Raw genomic sequence first — 27564 nt, 5'->3', positions numbered from 1 at the left:
AATTTCTTGGGCATCCTATTTTCTGTTTTCACTTTTGATTTTTGGTTGGAATAGAACAGTCATAATGCCAAATCATATTTACAGAGAGCCTGTTCGTGTTATTAAGTTTTGTACGATTCCAGTATATATTGTACTTTTGCGATGCAGACTTTATGTAGATCTTTAGTGTAACTTTTACATTTGCAAAAGCCATAAACATTTAAACTTTGCGTTCATTAGGACCTGCACTTAGCATCCTGACAGATGTTGTTGTAAATAGGGTTTTAGGAGCATCAGCAACTAAGATATATTGCTCGGTGTACAGTACTGTATATTGTCTGTAAATTGCATGAGTTCTGGGGTAGATTTTCGAAAAATCCGAGTTTCCGGGAGAAAAAACCATGCTACCATCTTCTGAGCCAGACTAACTTAGCCACTTTGTGAAAAAGGCCCATAAAAATTCCTCACTTCATGGACGGGACTCGAACTTAGGTCTTTTTCACCCGGTGTAGATAGGGCGGTGATCGTACCAACTGTGTTACCCACGAGGGCTATCCCGACAGAGTTTTAGTAGATCAATATGTAACTTGTTATAGAGGTTGTTTCAAAAGTACGTGCAAAAAATTCTGGGTCCTAAATATGAATCAGTATAAACATTTTATTACCCTTATTTATTTTATCATTCAAAACTTAAGACAGTTTTCAATTAAAACAGCGATATCACCTTAGCATTGGACATGTTTATATGAATCTTTTTAGAAGACTTTTCTTACACGTCTATTCGTATTTCTCACTTAAATATTTTTTGTGAAATTTGTTTTCAGACAAAATCGAGGTCCCCTATTCCATAGAGTAAATCCACCATTCTGGATGGAATTTCAGAGAAATATGGTGTCTTTAATTAAACAAAGACGTGCTTTGGATTTGAAGAAAATTCTTTAAATAATAATCCTCAAGTCGTAAAATAAACAGGAGGTGTGAAACATCCATATCATCAGCCCAAAAATAAAATGATATTTTACATCAGAAAGATTCCGTAATCAGCAGCATGAATTTCCGTTCAGCCATTTGTTTATACACCTTCATATCCGGTTAATGGATTGATTAACAATAAGTTACCATTTATATATATATATATTTTTAAATATTAAGCGATTACTAGTTAGTATTAATAAATATTATTAATGTTTTAATGGTTTAAATTTAAGAAGTATGAACAAGTTTAGGAATATAATGCTTAAAAATGGATCACTCAAATATTGATTGTATTTCCATCTTCGAACAGATTTTCTTTTTTATTATTTACGGTAACTGTAGTGGCAGTGACGTATAGATGACATATTTGTTAAAAATCATGAGGTTACTAAAGTTAAAGAACCCAATAACACAAAAGTTGTACAATACTCTAAAATCAAAAGGGAAAAAAACCTTCCATAATTTCCAAAATTCTGAACAAAGTATGATTTCGTGTAAAAATCTTAATTAGTGGTAATAAGTACGAGGAAAGATGCAAAATGTGGGTGGCGTCTGAGAGGAAAAATACCCAAAGAATGTCGCAATACTGGATGCATGAAGTCAGTCAAGCGTTTTCCCCCAATGCCAATGGCAGACTGCATTACATCACAACTAGCGTTTGTGTTAAGGGATATATATTTTGCTGCGTGCACTATGCCGTCTCTCAAAAAGCCCTCCTCCCATTATACTTCCGGACACGATCATCTTAACTCAGCAAGGTGAGTCGACATATATTTTTGCTTGTAAGCGTTGCAGTCGTTTCTTTATATTACAGTAAAAAAGATTAAAGCCGAATTATTTAGCATAGAGGTTTCGTAAATTTGTAAATGTTTGTCACTTGGTGGAACTTTTAAATATAATTGCAAACACTAAATATTAGTCATAACAAGCAATGGTTTAGCACCTATGATGTTGTTGTTGTTGTAGGGTTTTAGGAGCATTAGCAACTAAGGTCATATATTGCTCCTTGTATATTGATTGTGTCCTGAGGTCCATTTTCTGTTTTGCTGGACGAAAAACCAGTTTCAGGGAGAAAAAACCATGATATCCTCGCCTGAGACCGACTAACTCAGCCACGTTGTAAAAAGGCGCGTAAAAATTCCTCACGTCATCGACGGGAATCGAACTCAGGTCTTCACCCAGTGTGCTACCCAACGAAGGCTCATCTAGGATGAATTAGCTATTTACCCAGATGAAATTTTACTTATAATGGCATTTTAGCTCAATATATCTATACATGCAAGTAAATTATCTTATTTGTTTCTTTTTCTTATTTACATGAACAATTTTATATTCTCACATGATTTTTTATGCCAGAGAAAAGTTCCACCTAAGATACTTTTACTTAATCTTTTTGTATTCAGATTTTTTTAGTATATTAAAAAAATTACTGCAAAAATAATTAAAACAATATTAGGTTTCATTTATTACAAATAGTTTGATTTCAGGCTATTCGTAATAAAGGAAATTTGCTCTCATTTTTTATTATTTTTGTTATTTTCATAAACGTAAACATAGAAAAGTATAAATCCGAAATCCTGTCTAGTTTTTGTTTTGTTTTGTTTTTTTATTTGGCTATCACAAACATTTTTTTATTCTTTAAATAATTTTGTTTGTATTTCTTTTAATTTCTGATTTTTTAAAATGTATTACAGTATTGTTTCTTAATTTTTTGAAGCTATTTTATTTATCCAACGGTTTACCTACCAGAGGGCGTACAGTAGAATAGAAGCGTTTGGACATTTTGATAATAGATTATTATTATAGCATTAATCATTATATGAATGATCATCACACGAATCCTACATGGATCAACGCAAATTTCATATAAATCATTGAATTTTTATTTTTACTTCTGTTCAAGTTAATAATTGTTGTATTTTACTTTACTTTTACTTTAGTAGAAAATATTATATTCTAATATTCTAAAATATTATATTCTAATGTTCTTCTAATACACTTAATATTCTAATACACTGTTCAAGTTAATAATTGTTATTTTATTTTACTTTAGTAGAAAATATTCTAATACACTTTAGTAGAAACATTTTAATTTGTAACTTTTTCCTAATTTTTTAAAAAATATAATTGTTATAGAAAAAATAAGTTTTTTACCTTTCATTTTTACTAGTGTTAGACAGCGAATACAAGGATCACAATTAACAAAGGTCCATGCACATTTTGTGGCAATGTATGACTCCGATCTGACAACATGCTTACTGGTAGCCAGGTACATTATCCTATGACCACACCAGATTGCGCATGCCCTGTGTAATACATTATAAATAAACAACTTTTATTTAATACGCCATACCATAGTTACAAATGAATGGTGCAGAAGCAGCATTCATTAGGGACACCAAAAACTTAACACAATAAAATCGCAGTTGACAGGATTCGAACCTGTGCGGGGAAACCCCAATGGATTTCGAGTCCATCGCCTTAACCACTCGGCCACAACTGCGCTTAAAGAAACTTCTCTTAAATTAAAAAAAATCTTTTATAGTAGTTAAACATCCACAATGACTGATGACTCCGATTTAACTTTAAATTATTTCAGAAGCCTTTCATCTGTCTGGCAATATTTTTGAGTGAATCCACATCATCGTTTACATTTACCACTTCAAAGAATTCTTTAGATATTTCATCCTGTTCTTTCAACCTTCTTTCTAGATCTTTTATCCTACTAAACATTGGTTTAATTGTCTGGTACAGAGATTTCTCTCTCCCACCCCTATTTCCCTACCCCACTATTCTTCGATATAATTTTATATCAGGAGGTCGGGGTTAAAATTTATACTTACCTTTGTTAGCAGGGTTGAAAATTAATGAGAAACCTGTTTTCAATGTATGTGACCTGACAGTGGAATTCTGAACAATAAAGAATTATTTGTATTGAAACAGCTGGCAACAGCGCTGCATGTAAATGTGCCACTGTAGATATACTTTAATTCTACTTTATGAATAGTTGCCCCAGAGCTTAGTCACACAGCCGAGCAGACACTAATTACTATGTTTAGTATTTATGCAGATAAGTAAAACCTATATAAAATTGCTGAATAAAAAACCCATTATAATCTCAGCAAAGTTTATTCACAGTCTTTTTAAATCACGCTTACTTTTTTGTAATGGAATCTGAACCAACAGTTCCACTCAACTACTGCCCTATCTCGCTTAAAATAATGAACACAATTTTTTCACTTATGTAAAAAAAATCGCACCATCCTAATCAATCATCTATCACGCTCGATCCTTTCCTTACCAGCGTTTTCAAGAATTCATTCGACAGATATATATATAAAAAAACACAAAGCTTCTCTTGCCTTTTAGCATCATGACGGTTTCTCGACGTCCAATCCAGTCTAGTCTTTTAGGTCATCTATCTATCTCCTGTTCCACTGGATCCTTGCCCTCAGTGCAATTTGTGGTATTTCGCAATAATCCCATCTAAAATGTGACCTCAGAATGATACCGATTTTCTTCTCTTCATCGCCTTTATTAAATGTCATCGCCATTAGTAAAATTCTTTCGCTGCTATATACCTAAAATTAATCTGAATCAAAGAGGACTAACAGGCTAGGCATTAAATAAATTAAATATGTACATCAAGTAATCCATTGAATAATACATGAAAAGAAGGGAAGAAAATAGAATAAAGTTAGGTAATGTACGCAGTGTGTTAGATTTTGGGCGTGCTGGCAAATAGAAATGATTCGTGATTTATAACAAAAATAAGTAAACCTATCGACATGAAAATTTGTTACCAAGATTCCTAAAATATTCTTTTAAGTAAGCATTTAAATTTTGAAATAGATCACAGCTCCTGCTCCAAATTTATAGCAATATTTCTGTAGAGGAAATTGGTGAGGGAATGCTATGGAAGGAAGGCTTTTCAGGAAGGCTTTTGATTACACAAAAAAAAATGACTGCTATACAAACTGGAGCAATGACATTAAAGACAAGTTGCTGCTGTCGATAAAGGAATAGTTCAGTGGGAGAAGACAGAGAGTGGTTATCAATAGGCACTGCTCTTAGTGGACTAATGTTATCAGTGGAGTACCCAGGGTTCAGTGCTGGATTCCTTGTTTTCTATATTTATTAATGATACTGATGAGAGTACATCATGCGTAATTGCTAAATTTGGAGTTGATACGGTAGGAACGGTAGTTAATGGCAGTAATCAAAATAACATACTGAAACAAAGAAAAATTAGGCGGATGGGCTGAGAAATTGCAGTTGAAGTTTAACTTAACATTGACAAAAGCAAGATACTGCATATGAGTAGAAATAATTCTAAATTAGCATACTATCCGTGTAGTACCACACTCAGATTAATGTAAAATGAAAGAGTCCTGGGGTGTTTGTGCAGTCAGATATGAAGTTCTTTGAGCAATGCAGAGAGTCTGCCAGGACAACTCATGGGGTTTTGTCAATGATATGTAGAAACTTTGCTTGCAGGGATAAAGAGGTGATTCCCTTTGTATAAGGCCACGGTTAGGCCGCATCTTAAGTACTGCATACAGGTCTGGAGGCCTCATTTCAGAAAGGATGTCGATCTGGTGGAACGGGTGCAAAGAAGGGCAACCTCAGGGGCTCACATCTGGTGAGTGTGGGCTTGGCACACCCAGGGTCCTGAGCTGGACATCATCGTTCTTCTCTTTCTTGGTGATTCCCTTCTACTTCTGACTCTTGTCTCTCTCTCTCTCTCTCTCTCTCTCTCTCTCTCTCTCTCTCTCTCTCTCTCTCTCTCTCTCAGAGTAATTCAGAAAATTTTTTTGGCTGGTGCAGCACAAGCCTCAGGCTTCCTTGCACCACATAGCTAATAATAATAATAATAATAACTAGATTGGTGAAGGCAACAAAGGGTGATCTTACCAAGAAAGTTTTGCAAATTGCAGTGTCTGGAGACTAGGAACCTGCGAGGAGATCTCATTGAGGTGTTTAAGGTCTTGAATGGATTTAGTAAGCTCAGTGTTGATGGCATTCTTCTTCTTGCTGAGACTACACACGAGGTGGTATAAATTCAAATTGAGCATGGTTGCACAATAGATGTACGGAAGTTTGCCTTCCGCCAACGGGTGGTTGATCGTTGAAACAAACTTCCATCTGCTGTTTTGGAAGTGGATAATTTGAATAAATTCATGGAAAAATTAGACAAATTTTTTGAAGGGATGGACTGGTGAGATTGTTTTTTTTTTACTAATGCTCTATAAGCTTGCTTTCTTGCATCATTGCCACTACTAATACTAATATCACGTCCGCATTCGTCCACATGAAATAACTTGAGTCTCTACTGGATGGATTTTCTTAAAATTTTACATTTCTGTCGCAGTGAAAATTTTATCAGGCAGTTCCAAATTTGATTAAAATCGAGCTAACAGAAATCCGGCAAGTATTATATATTTGTCCATACGTTCGCATGGAATTCGACTTTCAGTGGAGTCAAGTTGTTCCATGCGGACAGATGGACAAAATAAACGAAATATAAAGTTTCCATGAAATTTTATATTTCTCTCGTTTTAAAGGATATATTGTACCGTATATTGTAGCTGAAGCATTAGATACCATGCTTATCATCTAAGATAACGGTGTTAATCGTAAAAAAAAAAGAGATAGCTTACCATTTCTTAATAAAAAAAAATAAATAACATTACAGGTTATGAAACAAATATACCAAACAGGTAAAGGTTAATGCAATAATCTAAAAAAAGGAATCCAATTACGTGTGGAAACTACAGCGAGCTTACACAATAACTAGCTATTATATATGATGAAATCATTTTTAATATTCAGAGAAAAAATAAATTATACAGGACAGTCAATTCTTTATTGAAATCTAAATATAAAAGTAAAGGAAAAGATCGCACGATAATTGCATGATACACAATATATATGAAGATTACACAATGAATACACAATGAATATGAAGATATAATCATTGCATGATTATATCTTCATATTGCATGATACACAATATGAAGATATAATCATGCAATTATCATAGACAAGATAATTGCATGATACACAAGATTATTGCATGGTACACAATATATGTCGCATGGTACACAAGATAATTACACGTAAACGTATATTATAAAATCATAATTCAAAGAAAAGTATTGTTCGAAAAGAACTGCAATATTGCATAGCAGTTGTACATTGATTGTCTCTTATTTTGCCTTCCACTAGGAAAGTCTATTAAAAGTTAAAATGAGGTTGTCACAAAGATACGAAATGGGATGGACAGATTTTCGTTATTATCCGGTTTTAAGAGCATCAGCGACTAAGGCCATATTGCTCCGTATATATTAAACTGCGTGTGTTCTGAGGTCGATTTTCTGTTTGCTTGACGAAAAAGTCGAGTTTCCGGGAGAAAAAAAACCCATGCTACATTCGCCTGAGACCGTCCTAACTCAGCCACGTTGTGAAAAAAGGTCCATAAAAATCCCTCTCATCATCGACGGGACTCGCACCCAGGTCTTTTCCACTAAGTGTGGGGAGGACGGCGATTCTACCAACTGTGCTAGAAATAAAAATATCTTAATGGAATTCCATCCAGTATTTCGCGGAAGAGTACAGCCATTTCTTGCATTTTCATGATAAGTCTCCATGCAGAGGGGAAGATAGGGTAGTACATGACATAAAACAGTGTTATAAAGTAAAAAAAAAAAATACATATAATCTGTTTAACAAGCTAATGGTTTAATATTTAAGCTTGTTCAATTCAATTAAATACCACATTGTTCTTGTTGATATTATATTGGCTGTGCTTGGAGAATCACTCGCAGAAGAGTTGTTAGCTTGGCAAGGAGCATGATTCGAGGCTCAGCTGATTGTTTTGGATGCTTCATTTTCAAGTTGTAGTGAAGCTGTATATAGATATAGCATTAGGGAAAGTAAGCTTACCCATTGGCCAATCTCAAAACCAAAAATTTTAAAGCAAGAAATTTATTTCCTAATAGCTACTTGTGAACTTCACACTCAAATTTCAGAAATATATCATAATACGAGAAAGGTGCACCTTAGCGATGCTTGCGATTATTTTCTTATCCTGGATAGCTACCGTTTCTTGCTTAATTAACAGTTTTTCTTGTAGAAATTTTTGTAGCGCTTGTGGCCATAGACATTTGAAATTATAATTCGTGATTCCAGAAACAATATCTTTTTGAATTGATGAAGAACTTTAAATCATCAACAAAATCCAGAAGATTTGGATTAGCTAGCATTATCGGTTGTAAAGGTGATGCAAATACAGCGCTAGGCAACAGATCTCCTTGAATAATGCCTGCTTAGGTTATAATGAGAATAGTATTGCTGCTACTGAGTAAGAAAGATGTCGTATTGCTGCTAGCTTGTTTGGTATCAGAGAAATCTTGAACGTTTTCCATTGAAGATATTTCAGAAATTCACTTAGTAATGATTTACACTAGGTATCTATTATAAAATTAGAAATTAGTAATCATCATTGCCTTCACTACTGCAAAAAGTATTTGGTTAATTATCTGCTGAACTTTTTTTTTAGTTGATTTAATTTTCCTGGTCGTTGACAAGACTTGGGAAGAACAACATAAGTCTACAGTCAATCAAATAACAATCCAATACAACAGTGCTAACCAAAAGGGCATCTCAGAACATACAACTTGTCGAATCTTTTCACAGATAGGGTATCGCAGCCAACGACCGAACCAGGTTCCACTCTCATCAGAAAAAAAAAAAAAAAAAGAAAAGAAAAAGAAAGAAACAAGAAGGTACAATTACAGTACAGCTCAAGAACACTAACACTGAACAGGGAAGATTAGAAAAACGTTTCTTTCTGGAAAATCCCGGTTCCAGCAGTTTCACGCTGATAGAAAGACTAGAATATAACAAAAACATATCAGTTCATGGACCAATCTTGTCAAGTATCAGCAATAAAGGCTACTGGTGGCAGTATAATGGTGCGGGGAGGGTTTTCCTGTTGTACATTGAGCCTCTTGATACTAGAACAATATTTGAATGGCACAGATTATGCGGAAATTGTTTCCGACCAGTCACATTCCTTCATGCCTGCAGTGTATCCAACTACTATGGGTTCTTCCAAGAAAATAATGAGCTATTTCAGAATAACAGAATTGTACAGAACTGGTTCCAGGAACATGAGAATGAATTCAGGCACCTCTCCTACCTTCTAATAATTTTGATGGTGATTACCATCCTTGACACATTTAAGACGCCGAGTTTTAAAAACTACATTTCGCTCTACAGAAAGGCACAAGCCAATCAGATGCATTAATGGTCCGTGTTACTTTAGAAATGAGTATTCCTGTTGTAGTGTACGCTACTGTAAATAACTTGATTTACATATTGCACAACTTAAAATCATATTCCGACATAATCTTTATAATTGATTTAAATATAATTAATATTTAAATAATAATATGAAATCCAGAAAATCATATAACACATAAGGACAAACTGTATATCAATTGTCACTGATGTGACACTTATATGACTATATCAATAAGATAAATTAATAGCTTTCTCAAGGAAATAGCGATGTAATATTAAATTTCAAGGGATAAATTCCCCTATATTTCGTTATTAGTTTCATTATCAAAGAGTTTTCTGGAGTGGGTGGGGTGGATCAGTGAAATGTTCCGCATTTCCCTGTTGCTTTAGCACAGAGCTTCTTAATCATTTTCCTGTGGCAACACACTGAACCGACATATCTAACTCTTACAACACACTACCAAGGCTAGTTCCCTTTAGCAAGTGCAATGCATACATTGCTCTCCCTGCGTTTTAAACTATTCATCGAAAAATTCATCAAATCTCGTGACACACTAACCCACAGGTCGTGACGTATAGGTATTACTAATCGTTTCTAATTATACCAAGCATTACTTTTAGAAGCACCTGCGTGAAAAGTGAAAAGTAGGTCATCAGAAAGATGACAGGAAATTAAAATAACTGATAACGCACTTTCTTCGAATGAGAACAATTGATGCTCTCGAAGGTTGCACATTATTACAATAGATGTTTTTCCATAATGTTGAAAGAGGCTTGGATTCGAATCCCGTCAAAACGGGAGAAATTTTTATGTTCTCCCCACCTAAATACGAGATAGTCTCGAGGGAAGGTTACACGGCTTGACCGCTAGAAACGCAGGTTTTTCATCAGGTCAGAAAAGTGTGTTCTGTGGTCAGTTTGCCTGGTTTCTGATGAAAATAGGCAAACCGACCATATAACGCACGATTGACAGACGCAACTGGTGCTTCACCTTCGAATAGATAAATATATTTCACCTTAACATCATTAATACTGTGTTAAAATGCTCAGATGGATGAATATGGAGTTGGTCAGTCTAAAAGAGAGAGAGAAAAGAATGGGGACAAGGAGTTTTTCATGTATGTGAATACAAAGAAGAAGAAAACAAATCAGATCGGGCCATTGTGTACTGGGTGTTGGGAAATTCTTAGATATGTTGCTGGTGGATTGAATAAGTACTTCACATCGATCTTTAATGACGAAAGACCCTTCATGGTGAGGAGAGTCCGTGCGAGTAAGGCTAAGACTGAAGCATATGAAATTAATGATTTTGAAATTACATGATTCTTTATTAGAAACTTTCGAACTACATTTTATATATATTTTTCTACTTTTCACTTCTTTCCTCTTTTGCGGATGCAACAAAAGCCTGTGGCTTCCTTGCACTTTACGACTCTACTAACACTAATACTATTATGTGGAATATTCTCAAACTTCACAACGAGTTTAGTTGGTATTGCATTACGTTCTCTATTTGTTGACAACATACAGAAACTCTCACAATCATGGATGTATATTATCTCCAGACAATACAAATTAAACTTCATCTGTATGACTGAAAAATTGTAATATATACATGTGTTTTTATAATTATACAAAATCGGATTATTCTGCTAAAGCAGATCTAATCCTAATTTTTTTATGGAGCAGTAATAACTATTTGTAATTGTAAACTAAAAAACACGACAATCTAAAGTATTCTCTGTTTTGAATACATATTTTAAACAAATATGTATTCAAATATTTAAATATTGTATCGTTATTGTATATTTTTAATACCCACTTATAAATCATTACAGATATATAAAAATATATACAAATATATTCGTATACAGTATAGGAACAGCATCATAAGAAAATAGTCTGCGAGGGGACACCTTCCTAACTAATAATTATACCAAAAAAAATTTAAAAAAATGGCAATTGGGAACACACTAAAAATGGAAAGAATGACGTGGATAGTACCACCCTACCTTGAGTAATCGCATAGGATGTGAGACTTGATGAAGGAACAGTTTGCTATCTGCAATGGGATTCCCAGTTGCCAAACACTCTTAGACAAGTGTATATATATATAAACAGAACTCGCACTATCTCAGTTATTAAATACGAATTAACCAACCTGAATTTGTAAATACATCAGATATCGCCTTCTTCAATCATCACTTAAAATAAATATTGATATCATTTCAGATATAAGAAGTGATGGCTAATTCAGGACCTAGTGTAGTCAATATTATCTTAAATCGTCTCTTTTTTATTCTTCACATACAAAGCATGCCTGGTAAGTTATCCTTCAAAAAATTTTAAATAATTTAGAATATGTTTGTATATGTACTGTATGTATTATGTGTTTGGGTGTGGGCGTGTGTGTGTGAGACAGAGAGAGAGAGAGAGAGAGAGCGAGCGAGCTTACAACTAAAACTTGTTGAGAAATTCAATAGATAAATTTCTTAGTTGAAGTAGTAGAAATCTTTATTGCAATAATAATAATAATGGTAATACAATGGATACATTGCAATAAGCCCTTCACGGCCACAAGGCCAGGGGTTAACATTTTGGAACTATTGGATTGAGGTTTAGAAGCTCTTGGGCTATCTGCAAGAATAAGTTTCCACCCCCTATTTACATAAATAGCGGGTGGAAACTGTTTCAGAGATAACTCCATGTGTATTACAGTGGTTTAAAAGTCGAGGAGGTTGAAACTGAATGAGTTTACAATTTTAATTAAATTTGAATTCTCTACCCCAAAAGGCAGTAATTTAGCAGGATTTTGTGCTGCGAAGTAAAAGCAGAACGTAAAAACTATTCGTCAGGAGTAGTTTCCCATGAGGAAGTCATGACGTGTTAACGGAAACGGAAATGGCTGTCGTAAATGGATTTCTGGCTGTTCCAGAACTGCTTTATGGGACTGAGATCCAGCGATTGGGAGAGCTATGAAAGTGGATGATTTTTTCTTTAAATTTCTGGGTGAACTGGTCTGCGCGGGTAGCACAGTGGTTATAATCACTGCCCTCCCCACACCGGATGGAAAAGGCCTGGGTTCGATCCCCGAATAACTTTTAACGAGGGACTTTTCTGGCATTTTCACTCTGTGGCTGAGTTAGTCGGTCTCAGGAGTGAGCAGAAAAGTTCCCCTCCTCCGGAAATTCAGTAACACACACAAGTTATGGGCAGATGAGTTGGTTCTCGGGTGACCATGATATGTCAGTTTTCCAGGTAAACTGGAACTTTCCCCATGAACGGGAGCACCTCAGCAATTCTTTCAGGTTTTTTGCCCTGAAAGATTCCCTTCCCAGAAAGAAAATGCCATTTCATGGTATGTTGGTGATTATACAGGACTGTAACGTAGCATTCTGCATCAATCTGGCTTTATAATGGATATCTCATCTTTGCATGTGTTCATAAACTGCTTCTCTGGTTTCTATGATACAAAATTCTCAAGATGGATGTTAAACTCTAAAAAGAGAACAGTCGAAATAACTCTCGCCCGAGACTTCTCTCATTTCGCCCCATGTGTCATTCAAATAATTTGTAACCCAAGTCATCTGCAATGTAGATGGTTTGGTTTTGCTTGAGAGAATTGCATCATTGAATTAAAAAAGAAAATTCGAAAATAAGTGGAAGAAATCAACACAGAAACAGTAAAAAAAAAATGGGAAACTGCAAGTTCAAAATGTGAAAGGATTCAAATTTTTTGACGCCAACCAACATCAATAACAGGAATAAGATTTAACAAATCGCATTTTAGGATTCGAACACAAATTATTCGGATTGTGACTCAGATTATGCAGAGCGATCTATCTCTGTTTACTAGATCCGTAACAAAGCTGTAACTCATTAAATGATCTTCTAAAATCCAAACTGATATCTATAAAGCAAAAATTAAATTATATACAACCATCATCCGATCATCTTAAGCTACCAATGAGAGATCTGGAAAATGTTCAGACCATCTTAATACACCAATGAGAAAAATGGAAAACATCAAACCATCTTAATCTACCAATCAGAGAAACATTGAAAATACTGTAAGGTACTAAGAAAGATTTTTGGACCAGCATCTAAAATAGCAACTTCAGGAAGAATCAGAAAATATCACAGAGAACTACAACACTGATTTGTAGAGAAATCCACGAATTGTACCATAATACACTAAAGTATATTAAAGAGAACAAACTCAAGTGGGCGGGTCATGTAACCTGCTTGCCAGGAAACAGAACACCAAAGGGAATCTCCATGATGATACGGGATGACAGAAGACTTGGGATAAAGAACAGGAAGAAATGTGAAATGACGCAGAAATGCTTAGAATCTTAAACTGGGGACAAACGAACTGCAGAAGATAAAGAAGAGTGAAGTATTCTGAAATCAGCAAAGGACTGGTATGGTCTGTAGATGCTAAAATTGATTATGATGATATTTCGTCCCACAGTCAGAACTAATGCCGTATATCACACTTTTTGAGTATGCACTTCCACCTTCTGCAACCATGTCAGCCTGATATCACCTTCGAGACAGTTTCCGTGATGTTAGCAACTTTCCCTCGTGGTTATTACTCAACTCGAGCTCGCCAACTTATGTATTCCCTCAACAAGAATACTGTGGGAAGAAAAATGGGAAAATGACATCACATCGACGACATATACATTGAATAAACGGAAATAATTCAGTGGTCACATTGTTAACGATCATAATATGGTTATTTAATATGACACAATTATGTGATAATATAATTCAGCATACATATCATCTGTAGTGCAATTTCGAATAATCACATCTGTATCCCTGAAAAACAGAAACCTCTATGCGTGTGATGTTTCAAGCCAGTTCCACTAGGATGAAGCAGTGAACGTGAACTAGACCATTACACCACGGATAACGAAGAAGTGTTCACTCACGAGCGCAGCATACATTCAAAAACTTCAATGCTGACCTTCCTCTCTCTTTTATAAATGCCACTATTCACATCCGCTTTATTATCTAAATGAAGGAAAAAATGTATGTTCATCGAGAGTTGAACCTTTCTTTATCATTGTAATGATAATAAAACGAACTGTGACACTGCCCTGTATTTTTACCTTTAGTATGTCCTGTTTCTGTTCACTTCCATAATCAGAAATGCGCTAGACGTTGGTGTGCTTGTGTACAGAAATATGGGTATCAGGAAATCTGGACTCAATAATAATAATAATACATCCGAGAATTATGTAATCGTTGTTCGCATTAGCTTTAATGGCTTTCTTTGTTAATAGAATATAAAAACGAATTACATCTCTGCTACCCTCAAATAATGATAAGAGTATAAATGTTAAAATGCTAAAATACAGATCATAAAATGTTTTAAAGTTTTAGAGTTTATTTTTAAAAGCAAGTAAAACGTACTACTATAAGCATGGCAGAAAGGACAAGGCTGCTTAAATAGTAATTAAGACAAGAGTGTCCTAAAAGTTTAGATTTGTTATATTCTGTCAATTTTTTGATAACCTTATTTGCTTGAATGTTATAAACTAAGCACACCTATACTTTCCATGAAATTGGGCATTCTTTAATAATCTACCAGGTTGTTGTGGCAGTAGGACTTTAGGAGCATCAGCGACTAAGGCCATATTGCTTGCGTATAGTGTCTAAGGCCATATTGCTTGCGTATAGTGTCTATAAATTGTGTGTTCTATGGTCGATTTTCTGTTTTGCTGGATGAAAAACCCGAGTTTCCGAGAGACGACTAACTCAACCACGTTGTGAAAAAGACCCAAAAAATTCCTTCCATCATCAACGGAACTCGAACTCGGGTCTTTGCCCCCCGGTGTGGAGAGAACAACGATTCTACCAACTGTGCTGCTCACGAGGGCAGTCTACTAGGCAATATAAAGCTTGGATGACGTATGCCCATTATTTAGTGTCAGAATTAGTAAAACGAAGGATTTAACTGACTTTGATCGTGACCTGGTAGTTGGTGCCAAACACGCCAGTACAATCACTCCTCTACTTACATACAATAGGATAACAAAAAAGGCTACAGTCAATCAAATAATAGCCTAGTACAGCAGTGGCAACCAAAGAGGCATTTCAGAACGCATAACTCGTTGTACCATGTCAGGGATTGAACATCGCAGCTGATGGCTTAACTGGGTTACGCTGCTGTCAGCGAAAAACAAGAAAGTATACGGCTATTACATTGGACACAAGAACGTCAACACTGGACAGTGTAAGATTTGAAAATCTTTGCTTGGTCTGATCAATCCATTTCCTGCTTTTTCCCAATGATGAGAGCTCCAGAATTATCGAAAACCGCGTGATCCCATAGACCCGTTCTGCTAAGTGTGTACAATGGAAGCTAATTATAAGGTGGTAACAGTGTGGGAAGTTAAAAAGGAAGTGTTTTTCGTGGTGCACACAACATCTGGATGCCACAGGTTATCAGATTGCAAATTTGTACAATGTGGTTATACGCTATCGTGGTTGGTCAAGATAATGGAATGGCGCGCAATTAATTTTAATGCCCATTTTTTCTACATTATAAGATTTTAAATATTATATATATGATTTTTATGAATTTATTTATTTATATATAAATAAATGATGTAGGATCCCAGATGAGAACACCATTTGTGTTCCTTTCATTCCAGTCATGTCACTGATATCACCAACGCTGCATCTAGAGACTATTCTGCGATTAGATTGTTTTTAATAATGTAGTCGCATTGCTCTAAACGCAGGGGTGTGCTGCCAGTTTGGTAATAGGGGCTTGCCCGAGAAGAATTTCAGCTAAAGGTCATCTCCGGTTAAAATGATCTGTTAATTTTCAAGAAACCGATTTTTTTAACGAGGGCTTCGATAATTGCCAAAAATTTAACAAGGAACAAGCGCGAGACACTTCCCCCACCCCACAACATACCCCTGTCTATACACCATGCAGCCATAAATGTATAAGGAGGTGGAAGAGGCTGCTGTCCTCTTAATTCAAAAGAAATCAGGTTATGCAAACAGCCAGAACTATGTACAATCACAAGTTTAATGTAAAATTTAATAGTTAAACCAAAAGCAAAGAGCTATCTCAGTTTTCTATGAATATCAATAATGTCAGTACATTCAATATCAATCAATAATGTACGAATATCAATATCTCGAATACCAATAATGTATACCCATCACTGTTACTTGAACTGTTAGAAATTCTCCAAGGATAAATCCACAAACGTTACTTTTACATATTCGTTACGAGTTTGAATTCATCGAACTGGGCAGGTTTCGATTCTGATTTGCTGGAGTGCCACAGAAAATAAAGCATGACACAGAAGTTGTTCAGTACAACGTTACTCTACTACAACGACCTTGGGTTAAACTAGAAAGGCCCATTATAAGTAATAGAGGATAATTGTGCTACGGTTCACGGCAACTTATAATTGTTTTAAGTTACCACAACAAAAGTTATTATTTGCGCCAGTCTTTTCTTTCTTTCCTTTTTTTTATTATTTTTTTTAAAGACTATATTTTCAGTATCCGGACAATGTTATTTAACAAGCATAAAGTATTTGCACTTTCGTAATCAGAAGAATTAGTCTAAGTCTAATAATACAAAAGCCATTGATACAGAAGCAACAAATTCTCCTCTTGCCAACCCTCAATGCCGAAAAGTTTGTTATTATGTAAACTCAAGGAAAAAAGTCCTGCTTTTGCTAAGATAGTTTTACATTATTAATACATAAATGTAGCATAAAATATTTAAGATTAACTTTTTTCAGGAACGATGAACAACTTAATTAATGTACGCAGTGACATTACATGTCAGGCGCGTTAGATTTTTATTTCTTAAATTAACAAGATAATTAACTATATTAATTAACTATATATAAAAGTAATTATTTTTACTTCACTTTACATAATTGAAGTTTTAATAAAAATTAAAATTAAACACTTTTTCATGGATCGCTTGCAATTTAAAGAAATAGCGACACACATACCTCAGATCGTGATATGTATTCAACATTTTGTTGGATGTTATTTAAAACGGAACTCAGGGAACGAATAACAACTTAAAGCTGCCTACAAGTTTGGCCGAGGGAACAAAGGTCAAACTTCTGAACGAGGCATAAGTATATCATGTCTCTAAATTGCGTAAAAATTATTAGTATAATGCATCAGAGCATGTCGCTCATATCTGCATTGTACAGCTGCATTTGTATAAGTGTGTATTCAGGAGTCGATGTACATGTTGTGAAGGATGAAAAACCCGGAATAAGTCACAATGAAAATCCAATTCACCCCACTTGAGATTGGCTAATTACAACCTCGACTGAAGAGGACTTTAGAAATTCCTTCAGTCGTCCATGGCAATCGAACTACGCCTCCAAATGCCCTTACAAGTAACACAATGGTTATAATATCCACCTTCCCACACCAGGTGGAAAAAGCCTGAGTTCGAATCTCGTCAAATGACACGTCCTCACATCATTGACACACCATTCATATGGACTTTGTTTCATTACGTGGCCGAATTAGTCGGTCTTGGGCAGGAGTTGCATGTTTTTTTCCTCTCGAAACTTGGGTTTATGTCCAATAAATACCAAACCGAAGAATACACGAAACTGCAGACAATATATTGATGACTCACAGCGCTATAGTTGCTTTGGCACTTAACAGGAAAAAACTGCGTGTATAGTATTCTACAATAGGTAAGGATTTCATTCCTATCTTATTATTTATTTCCATACTCGTAGCCATTTTAGACCTATTTGTTGAGTAATGCATCTACATTCAGCAAACAGCATAATATATACACTCACTTGCAATTTAATAAGAAACTTTGGAGGCCACAGAAAATTACTTGATAGCCCTAATTATGTCCTTGGATCGAATATAAAAAATTCCTTTATTATATCGAATCCTGCCATGTTGTGGGTCATTGTCAGATAGACATGCTGTTCATTCTTTTAAAAGCTGATTAGCAAGTAAAAATAGTTATGCATCTGAAAATTTGTTGCTTCATTTTTTTGTTTTTAAAAATAGAAGGAAAATGCGACCGTTTTTAGCTGTTTTTTCGACTCTTTTAGGTTCATCAGTAGATGTTCAAATATAACCAAAGGATCATATACGAAGATATATACAAAACAAATTTCAGCTCTTATTATTAATAGTAACACGTATTTAATATAACTATTTAATAATAACAGGCTTATTGTTAATCATTTCATTATTTTCAGGTTGCAAAGACATTCAAATTATAAATCGAACTACTTGGGGTGGAAGACCGGCGACATCATTTCAAAATATGGACTTGCCAGTAAGTCACGTATTTATTCATCATACAGCAATGGACCAGTGCTCGAACCTGACGACATGTAGTGCCATGATGAGAGAGATCCAGGACTTGCACATGATTACAAATGGTATGTGTCATCATTCAAAATACGATAGTGATTTGAATTCAATATTTTATCAATATTATCCAAATGAGTAAAGGTAACTAAATTAATGAAAATATATTTGATTAAAGAGCAACATGAACTGGGTTCAGTAAAGAAAAGAAGCTACATCTACACGATACTGAATCATGCATAATTGGCGCTGGATATAAGTGATAATTATACACTATCCTACCAAAACTCATGCAGCATCCCTCTAATTGCAGGATATTGTGACTATGAAATACGAAAATATCTTGGCCTATAAGTATGATTAGCGGGGAGCTCAGGAATTATACATTCCCAAGTCGACAAATCGAAGTTTCTTCGACTTGGGAATACATTCCCAAGTCGAAGAAATGGAAGTCTAGAGATTACATTGAGCCAAAGAAATACACTTGTGAAATACATCGATGTGCCTTGAGACGGCTGGTTACTTCATCTCTCCATCAAACCCATGAGAATCTGAGTTTGGAACTGCAATTGGCCACAAGAAAATCTGCAAATGTTTATTCGACACCTACCTGCCATGAATTTTCAGGAACGGTTGCAGAAGCCTACGTCTTTGATAAGATAAAAACAAATGCACACCTTCAAATGTAATGATGCAAGGCACATCGAATTTGGAGTGTGGATCAAAATGTGTTAGGAGGAGGTGTCATGATTTTTGTTAGGATAATGTATTTGGCAAAATTTTCAAGTAACGACCATCCAGATCACCGTGTCCCCCACCGATATGGTAACAAAAAGCATACATAAGAACCTACCAGCAACAGGCATCCTAGAGAATGCCTACAAGGAATTCTATAGGAGGATAAATACAAAGAAGACTGCCAAACTATAGCAGTCTCCTTCTCTGTATTCATCAATGGATGTCAAAAATGAGATGGGGCATTCCATTTCTTTTCAGCGATTATTTCAGACAGTTGACTATTAAATGATACCATATTTTGTTCAAAATGGTCAACTGTTCCTGCTATTTGCCTCAGTTTCTTCCACATTTCTAGTGGAAGAAACTGAGGCAAATAGCAGGACAGTTGACCATTTTAAATAAAATATGGTATCATTTATTCGTATCATGTCTGTAAGTTTTATGCAGCCCCGGGTGCCAAGCGATATTCTTGTGATTTCTAGAGTGCTTTTGATAAGTGATTAAAGTTTTCTTTAATCACTTTAATCAAATGGTCACGAGCTGCTTGGGAAAAACTTTCGAAAGGATGGTACTTTCAAGGCTCACTTGGATCCTGGAGTCACAGAATCTCTTGCCAGATCATCAGTATGGCTTTCAGATTAACCCTAGACGTGCTCATCAAGGCCGAATCTCGTATCCGCAATGTCTTTGTCAGGAAACAGCATCTAGTCATGGTCAACTTAGATCTTGAAAAGGCATTTGGCACTACCTGGCCTCATGGTATCATTATGAATCTTTACCATCTGGGACTTAGGGGCGGCCATTTGCCTAAAATAATTCAAAATTTCCTGCAGTTGCACTCTTTTCAGGTACGATATAAAAACTTACTATCTGCTTCTCACATTCAGGAAGGAGTCCCGCAGGGATCAATACTTAATTCAACACTTTTTTGCAATCCGAATTAGCAGCATGACCAAAGACATCCCAAAAACTGTTAAAACCTATAAGTATGCAGACGACCTTACCATTTCCTGTCGGTCGCAAAGTATCAATACCATCGAACGGCAGCTCCAACTTGCCATAACTAAAATAGAATCCTGAACTTTGCGGCTATCAGAAAAGAAATGCACTGCCATTCACTTTTGCAAACCGGCCTCACTCAGGATTAGAGTTTGTCCAGAGTTGGGATATCGACTTAAATTATATTTTTCAGGACACAAGCGCACCTGTTCCTCCTTGGACGTACATTTCTGCCTTTTACGATGTACATCTTCTTCGATTGGGAAAGAATGCCATACCTCCCTGCAATATCAGGCAGTGGCACTCAGCTCACTCTACTCTAAACTCGCATGCCTGTAAAATCTACACTGACGGATCAAAAACTGCAACTACGGTAGGTGCTGCAGCATTTTTTCCTTCTCCTTCAATTACAGCCTCAGCCCACTAGCCTGCAGCGCCTTCACCGCTGAATTATACGCAATAAAGTTAGCACTTGGTAAGATTATAGAGCTTCCCATCTCATCCGCTGTAATTTACACTGACTCCCTCAGTGCTGTCTCTGCTATATAAGAAAGAATTTCTCCTCCTGTCATCCTACATTGAAACACATTCACTCTTAGCAATAGCTATTCTCTTGCAGTGTGTCCAATCAGTCAATCAATTTTTTCTGGATCCCTGGCCATTCTGGCATTCCGGGGAATGGAAGTGCTGATTTTGCCGCTAAACATCCCCAACCGACTTTCTCACATCCTCAGGTTCCATACACTGATTATAAGTCTGTAATACGCAAAGCGTGCTACGATAAATGGTCACAGATCTGGAAAAGTAACACCACCAATAAACTTTACCAGATAAAGCAAGAACCAAAGCTGTGGCTCTCTAGCTTCCGATGAAACAGACGAGAGGAAATGGTATTGGCAAGAGTCAGAATTGGACACACTCATTGTGCTTATCTCTTCCTATTATTGGTAGAAAATCCACCGCAGTGTTCATGCTGTCAAAGACAACTTACAGTCCGTCATTTTCTTGTTGATCGTCCTTTACATTTAAACATCCGATCAACCACCTTTCAATCACTTTCCACGTTGAATATCTTACATGATCCATCTCATTTTATAGGAAATGAAGCAAATAAAGACGAACTTTTGGCATTTAAAATGTATTGGAATGTACAGGAGGATATAATTTAACATCCATAACAATAAGTTGCCCCTACATAAACTATGAACAGACACAATTTGGCCACAGCAGCCCTTGTGTCGTTAAACCCAATAGCAACAACAACAAGTTTTATGCATCAATAGTCGATTTGAATGTTTTTCCAAATTAAAACCAAAAAACTTCATTAAAATCCTCGCCTGAGACTGCCTAAATTAGCCACTGTATCAAACACCCTTTGAAAATGCTTATTGTTCAGACGAGAAGTATTTCTCAACTTCCAATTGAGCAAGCCCTTCTAGTGCGCAGCTCACTTTCGTTCACAGTTGCAGCAATCCTAAATAATTTTATATTCTAAATATTATCACAAATGTAATAGCATTATCAGAATGCAATGGGTCTATCCTTGGAAACATTCTGCAACAGAGAAACGCTGACATATCCTTCAAAAACTCCAGCCACACAGTCCAATTACACGCTCTTAAAATCTTAGAATTTCATCTAGAACCTTTACGACCATATCATTTATGGCAGGAACAATTTTTGTAGAGTTTGAAATCAAATAATACAAATATACACTGAGTGGCCATTTTATTAGGAACATCTACCTAATAGCAATTAAGTCCTTTTAGCGCTCAAAACAGCCTGGATTCGTCATTTCATGGCGAATCCATGGCGAATTAACGATGTGTTACGGATTTCAATTCGATTATCGAAAGCCCATAATCGATTATGGAAATGCCATAATCGATTATTCCGATCATGACCTCTCGATTGTGCTGATCACTGTCCGTGACAGGGCACAACGAGAGGTGCGTTCTAAACTTCTAAATTGTTTACCACTATTATACTGGGTTGTTATTTGACTGATAGTAGCTGTTCTGTTATCTTGCACAAGTCTTGTCAACCTCCATTGGCTTCTAGCATAAACGAGTTATTTTTAACCACAGGATCGCCTTTAGATGGATGTATGGTTATTGGACCAATCTCGATAGAATAGACACTGTGTACGCGAAAACTCCAGCTTGAGTTGCAGCTTCCGAGATTCCCACAAGGGCGCGTGTAGCAGTGAATACCATAACAAATTGAAAAGTCGTTTAAATCTTTACATTTGCCTAGTCTTGCACTGAATTGAATATAAACAACATGGCGAAGGTAGGATAGCGAATCGTTGCTTTGCTTCTTAACGATGTTGGTTCGGACTGGTCTGCTATTGAGTTGCGTATTCCTCAGTAATTAACGAAAGAATGCTACATCCCCTGAACATTTCTGCATGGACTTGAGATTGAGTTCCATTTCCTAAGCAGTGCTTGATTACGGTTTCACCATTGCTATGTGATGGGTACATCAACTGCATATGTTGTTATGGAAACAAAGTTCTTGACTTATCCTTATTGTGATTTTTATGTAGTGAATGCAAAGTCGACTTTCTGTGGTGAGGCGAAGCAGTTAAACGACCACGAATATATCCGCTGGAAATTATCTGTGCAGTTTTGTGTTAGTTATGCTAAAAAAAAAGAAGAAAAATCATAAGAATTATTCTTACAATGGTCATCTTGATGATATCTTTTGCTTTGCAAATGCTAACTACAGAAAATAGAATAATCTATATATTTTGCTTTCTTTTCCGATAGGATGGGCAGACATTGGTTATGGCTTTCTGATTGGAGGCGATGGTGAAATCTATGAAGGAAGAGGATGGGATCGAGTCGCAGCCCACACACCCAAGTATAATGCCAAATCCATTGGAATTTCCCTCATGGGTAATTATATGAAGGAAGCTCCAAACGAAAAGATGCTAAGAGCAACTCGCAAACTTATCAATTACGGAGTTTGGATGGTAATAATTTCTGTTTATTTTTGACTAGATTCATGTAAAATTTGTTATTTAAATACACTGCTCAACAAAATTAACAGAACAAAATGTTTTTCGTTAATATTTGATATAATAGACATCCTCGCATGCAAATTCCGACTATCTATATATTTAATATGGAAGGCGGAAGTGGTCTTTCGACAGTCACTGTGAACGATAGGCTTAACCGATCGGGCTGGAAGTGGTCTCAAATTGAAGTTATTTCTTCCTAAGTGCGCACAAAGTTGTTAAAATTTAAAAATTCCGAATAGTTTTATTCTACTGAATGGGCCAGTTTTGTAGAACAAACGAGAATAGTTCAACATTCATTTCATAGATGGAGCCACAGGAAGATGTTAAATGTTACACAAACAGTTGTCCAAGTTTGATAAGGCATTTTTTTCTAATTAACAATTTGCACGATCGCACAATCGTGTCCTTTGTTCTGAAAATAATAATAATAATAATTAAATTAATCTTTATTGTACATAAAGGTAGATACAATGTATCCATCAGAGCATGGTGGCAGGGGTTTCACATGGATCAATATAATAAGACATAGTAAGAAAATAATAAATTAATAAAAATAATAATAACAACAATGATTATAACAAAATATCATAATTGAATCAATAAATTCCAATCGAGGAAGAGATAAATTCTCTACTAGCGCTGCCTACCTTAAAAGAAAGAACTAATCGTTAGGATTCCATTGCACTGCTCGCTCACTATATGTCCCCATGTTGCGCACGCAAACTCATACATTCATTGCCATTCGTCACGTTTAATACGTTTAAAACGATCAGAAGTGATCATTTTATCGTTATCATTATCAATCTCGAGTTTATTTGTTTTTTGTTTTTAAGGTGAGTAATAATTTAAGGATTTAGAATTATGTCACAGTCAGGAAGACATGTCCATCGCCATGCTATTATGATCGGTGGTGTTGAATGTACACGCCTTTCGTGTTTCGGCAAATGCATTCAGAATCGGTCTGAAATGATGAATTCAAAGAAAACTTATAAGTTTCCTCAGATAGAATAAATGACAAAGGATTCGACGCGTACTGGCTTACTTGCTTACGAAAAAACACGCACTACATTTCTTTAGAACAGCTAGAGAAAACTTTAAATTCGCATACCAATGAGGGAACGAAATTTAAAAGAGAAATTCAGGCATGCATTAGTTTTAGGTCTGTGGTTGAGAATTTTTTAGAGAACAATAAAGATCCGAACTACCAGACTACATTTGAAAATACGTTGGTGAACTTCAAGAAGTTGGGCCGCAACATGATTGTCACTGTACATTTTTACACTTCCACGTTTGGAAGTGTAAGTGAAGAACAGGGTGGGTGGTTTAAACAGGACATTAAACACATGGAGATGAGGTACCAGGGGAGTTGAAATGTCAACATCAGGGCTGATATTTGTTGGATACTGAAGAGTTACTGTACAATAGAAGTATCTGCAAGAAAACGAAAGAAACGAAACACTAATAATGAAAGTTTGACCGAGTTTTTAAAGTGAAAGGCGAGTTTTTAGTGCACTTTTTAATATTCTGCCCTTTTCAGTAGTATTTTATAGATATGACAATGAATTGTCCAAAACATTTTGGGAAAATATCTGGCAATAAAAACGACAAAACACGACTACCGACTACATTTCTTTAGGACAACTAGAGAAAAACTCTGTTACATATTTTCGCAATGGATACTGCTAGTCCAATATAAATCGAACTACCACCTTACAGAGCCGCACATTATGCAAATTATTCATGCCTATAAAAAACACGGGTTGCGACCCAATCACTTCACTCCCGCTTTTTGACTTGCTCAGTGGGATAGACATATCTCCAGTAGTCAGGATTGCAAGTCATCGTGATGATTCTTTGAGATGGTGGGCCGTTGGACAATTTGAAGCCGGGTAGTCACAGGCATAGATAGCACGTTGACTTAATGTGTCGCACAGTTTCGTCTCAGCACTGTGGCAGTTTCAGGAGATAGGGACCATTACAACAAGAGTTGGCCAAGGTCGCCGAGGACTACATCAACAAGAACAGACCGCTATCTGGCTCTAACAGCAAGACGGAACCCTATGATATCCTGCCATCAACTGTCTCTTCAGGTTGCTGCAGCCACAGGTGAAAACATTTCCAACCGGACAGGGTTAAGAACCTTCAGTTCAAGTGGACTGTACGCAAGGAAGCCAGTGATTTGTATCCCATTAACCACAAACATGTGACTTGGAGCCTTGACAAATGGAGTACAGTTTTCTTCTCTGATGAGTCTAGTTTTATCAGACAAACAGATTCAGATTCTACATCTGGAGTCAATGAGGAATGCGGTACCATCCCTCCAATAACAGAGAAATGTTCTCGTGTGGGATGGAATAATGATCAACGGTCCAACAAGAAGCAAATTTTAAAAATAATAGACAAAAATAGATCATATAATTTACGTACAAGATAGCGCCGAATCAGGTCGTGGTCGCATTTTTTTTATTTATTTTATTTATTTATTTTTTGTTGTTGATTTGTTGACTGAAGTCAAGGGCGGACACAAATCGCAACTTTGACTGCTATTTTCAAAATTACAAAAATAAAACAGAAAGAAGAAATTTCTGTCGTTAAAAGGCGCCGCTTCTCTCAGAATTCAGGGAAAAAGATTTCTGGGATACGGAAATGAATCTCTTTAATATTCACTGCACTAAGAATGGACTACAAAGATATCCAAAAAACTAATATTCAAGGAGGAAATTGTATGGACAGTAACAAACCAAAATGATTTTGAAGTTACTTACTCATTCATTTCTCAATCAACGCACTCAAATGTGGGTGTTAAGTCTCCCACGTGTGAATATTCTCATAATAATTCACTATGTCTGAAAATTATACTTGCATTTGTTATTTTTATTATTTTTCATCCATCTCAGTTGTTCCATTTGCTTTTAGAATGAACTTATCTTCGATATTTCTCGTTGTAGGGTTACATCACTGAAGACTACCAACTCCATGGTCACAGAGATGCCAGATGTACAGAATGCCCGGGAGACAAACTATATCCAATCATACAAAAGTGGCCACAATATTTTAAAGGAAAGATGGAACATTATACGTGCTAGATAATTAATCACTCCAAAATGGAAGGAGAAACATTTTCGGATTTGAGGATTTTCGCAAACACTGCGAATTTTGGGTGGGAAAGGAGAATCGCCCTCTCGACCATCTGTCCCCACAAAGTTCCCATATTACAGCATGCAAGTTCGATATTTGGGGACTGGTGTGTTAGGGCCGTTTACAATCCATGTTTTCCTTTGAAATTCACCGAAGCAGAGACTGAAAGATAAAAATTAACAACTTTACGTCAGTTGTGTTGATTTACTTGTGAATAAAGAAAGCTTATAAATATATGTACAGGGATTTTAGATTAATAAAATACTATTCCGTTATTCTTTTCCTTTGATTTATTTTTCTCTCCTATCTGGAACGCATCCAGACATCCTTGCTTAATAATTCTGAACATATGAAGTACTACCCAAAAGTTTTTGGCCCGTAATATGTATATATGTAAAGAATGGTGTCTAAAAATTACACTACTCATAAACCACGCGTGAAATTGCTGCGAACTACAACAAGAAGAAATTATTAAACATTCAAAAAATTGAATTTTACAGTTTGTTTAATAATTTAGTATTAGATTGGTATCAGTAAAGCAGAATGATGCACGAAAAAGAACTTTTTTGGCATCAGTCTAAAATAAATAAACAAAATAATAATAATAACTATAGGGCTTCCCCCCTGCTCGCCAACCCCCGAGAACGCTTTCCAGGGAGTACAGGATGTACTGGAGAGGGTAAAGGAAAGGAGGTATAGACAGAGCGACGGAGGATGTAAGGGAAGGCATTATCCGCAGGTTGGGTTGGAATTCTCCCAACGTGGAAGAAGAGGGCCCTCGAGAGGGTGAGAAGACAGTCACGTATCAAGAGAGACACGGATGAAACAATTCAAGCGACCTGAGTGTCAAGTCCAGTAGCTAGAAGTGGGCAAAATCTAGGAGAAGATGTTCACAGTCGAATCTGGACGAATCTGAGGTGGAGATGTTTAGTATATGAGAAAAGGGTGTTGATCAATGTGCATTAGTTCCAGGACGTTGCACCAGTGATCTTCTAGTGAAGAGATCCTGGGCGAAGGCAGAGAAAGCATACTGGTCTTCCTCATTG

The 27564-nt window shown here is 36.0% G+C and overlaps 1 protein-coding gene and 1 non-coding gene across 2 annotated transcripts; one reads left to right on the top strand and one right to left on the bottom strand.

Moving 5' to 3' along the window:
- The first annotated feature begins 1639 nt into the window (after positions 1–1639).
- Positions 1640–26756, top strand: LOC150090044 (peptidoglycan-recognition protein SC2-like). The gene is made up of 5 exons (XM_090368949.1): positions 1640–1712; positions 11494–11584; positions 18504–18689; positions 23127–23332; positions 26329–26756. Exons 2-5 carry the CDS (start codon positions 11506–11508, stop codon positions 26464–26466), a joined length of 609 nt encoding a protein of 202 aa, XP_090225075.1. The 5' UTR covers positions 1640–1712; positions 11494–11505; the 3' UTR covers positions 26467–26756.
- Positions 3376–3457, bottom strand: TRNAS-CGA (transfer RNA serine (anticodon CGA)). The gene has a single exon. It is a non-coding gene; the product is annotated as a tRNA-Ser (tRNA).
- Positions 26757–27564: the final 808 nt, after the last annotated feature.

This window comes from Mastigoproctus giganteus, chromosome 2 (assembly GCF_048544385.1).
Source record: "Mastigoproctus giganteus isolate SK-2022 chromosome 2, ASM4854438v1, whole genome shotgun sequence".
Taxonomy (NCBI): Eukaryota; Metazoa; Arthropoda; class Arachnida; order Uropygi; family Thelyphonidae; genus Mastigoproctus; species Mastigoproctus giganteus.
Note: the sequence above shows the minus strand (reverse complement) of the source record. Positions and strands in the feature narration are given on the sequence as shown.

Bases quoted from the DNA above. Each gene is read 5' to 3' on its own strand.
- LOC150090044 (XM_090368949.1), top strand. From the start codon at position 11,506: ATGGCTAATTCAGGACCTAGTGTAGTCAATATTATCTTAAATCGTCTC. The intron at 18,690-23,126 runs GTATGTGTCATC...CTTTTCCGATAG, and splicing joins CTTGCACATGATTACAAATG to GATGGGCAGACATTGGTTAT. The intron at 23,333-26,328 runs GTAATAATTTCT...TTCTCGTTGTAG, and splicing joins TCAATTACGGAGTTTGGATG to GGTTACATCACTGAAGACTA.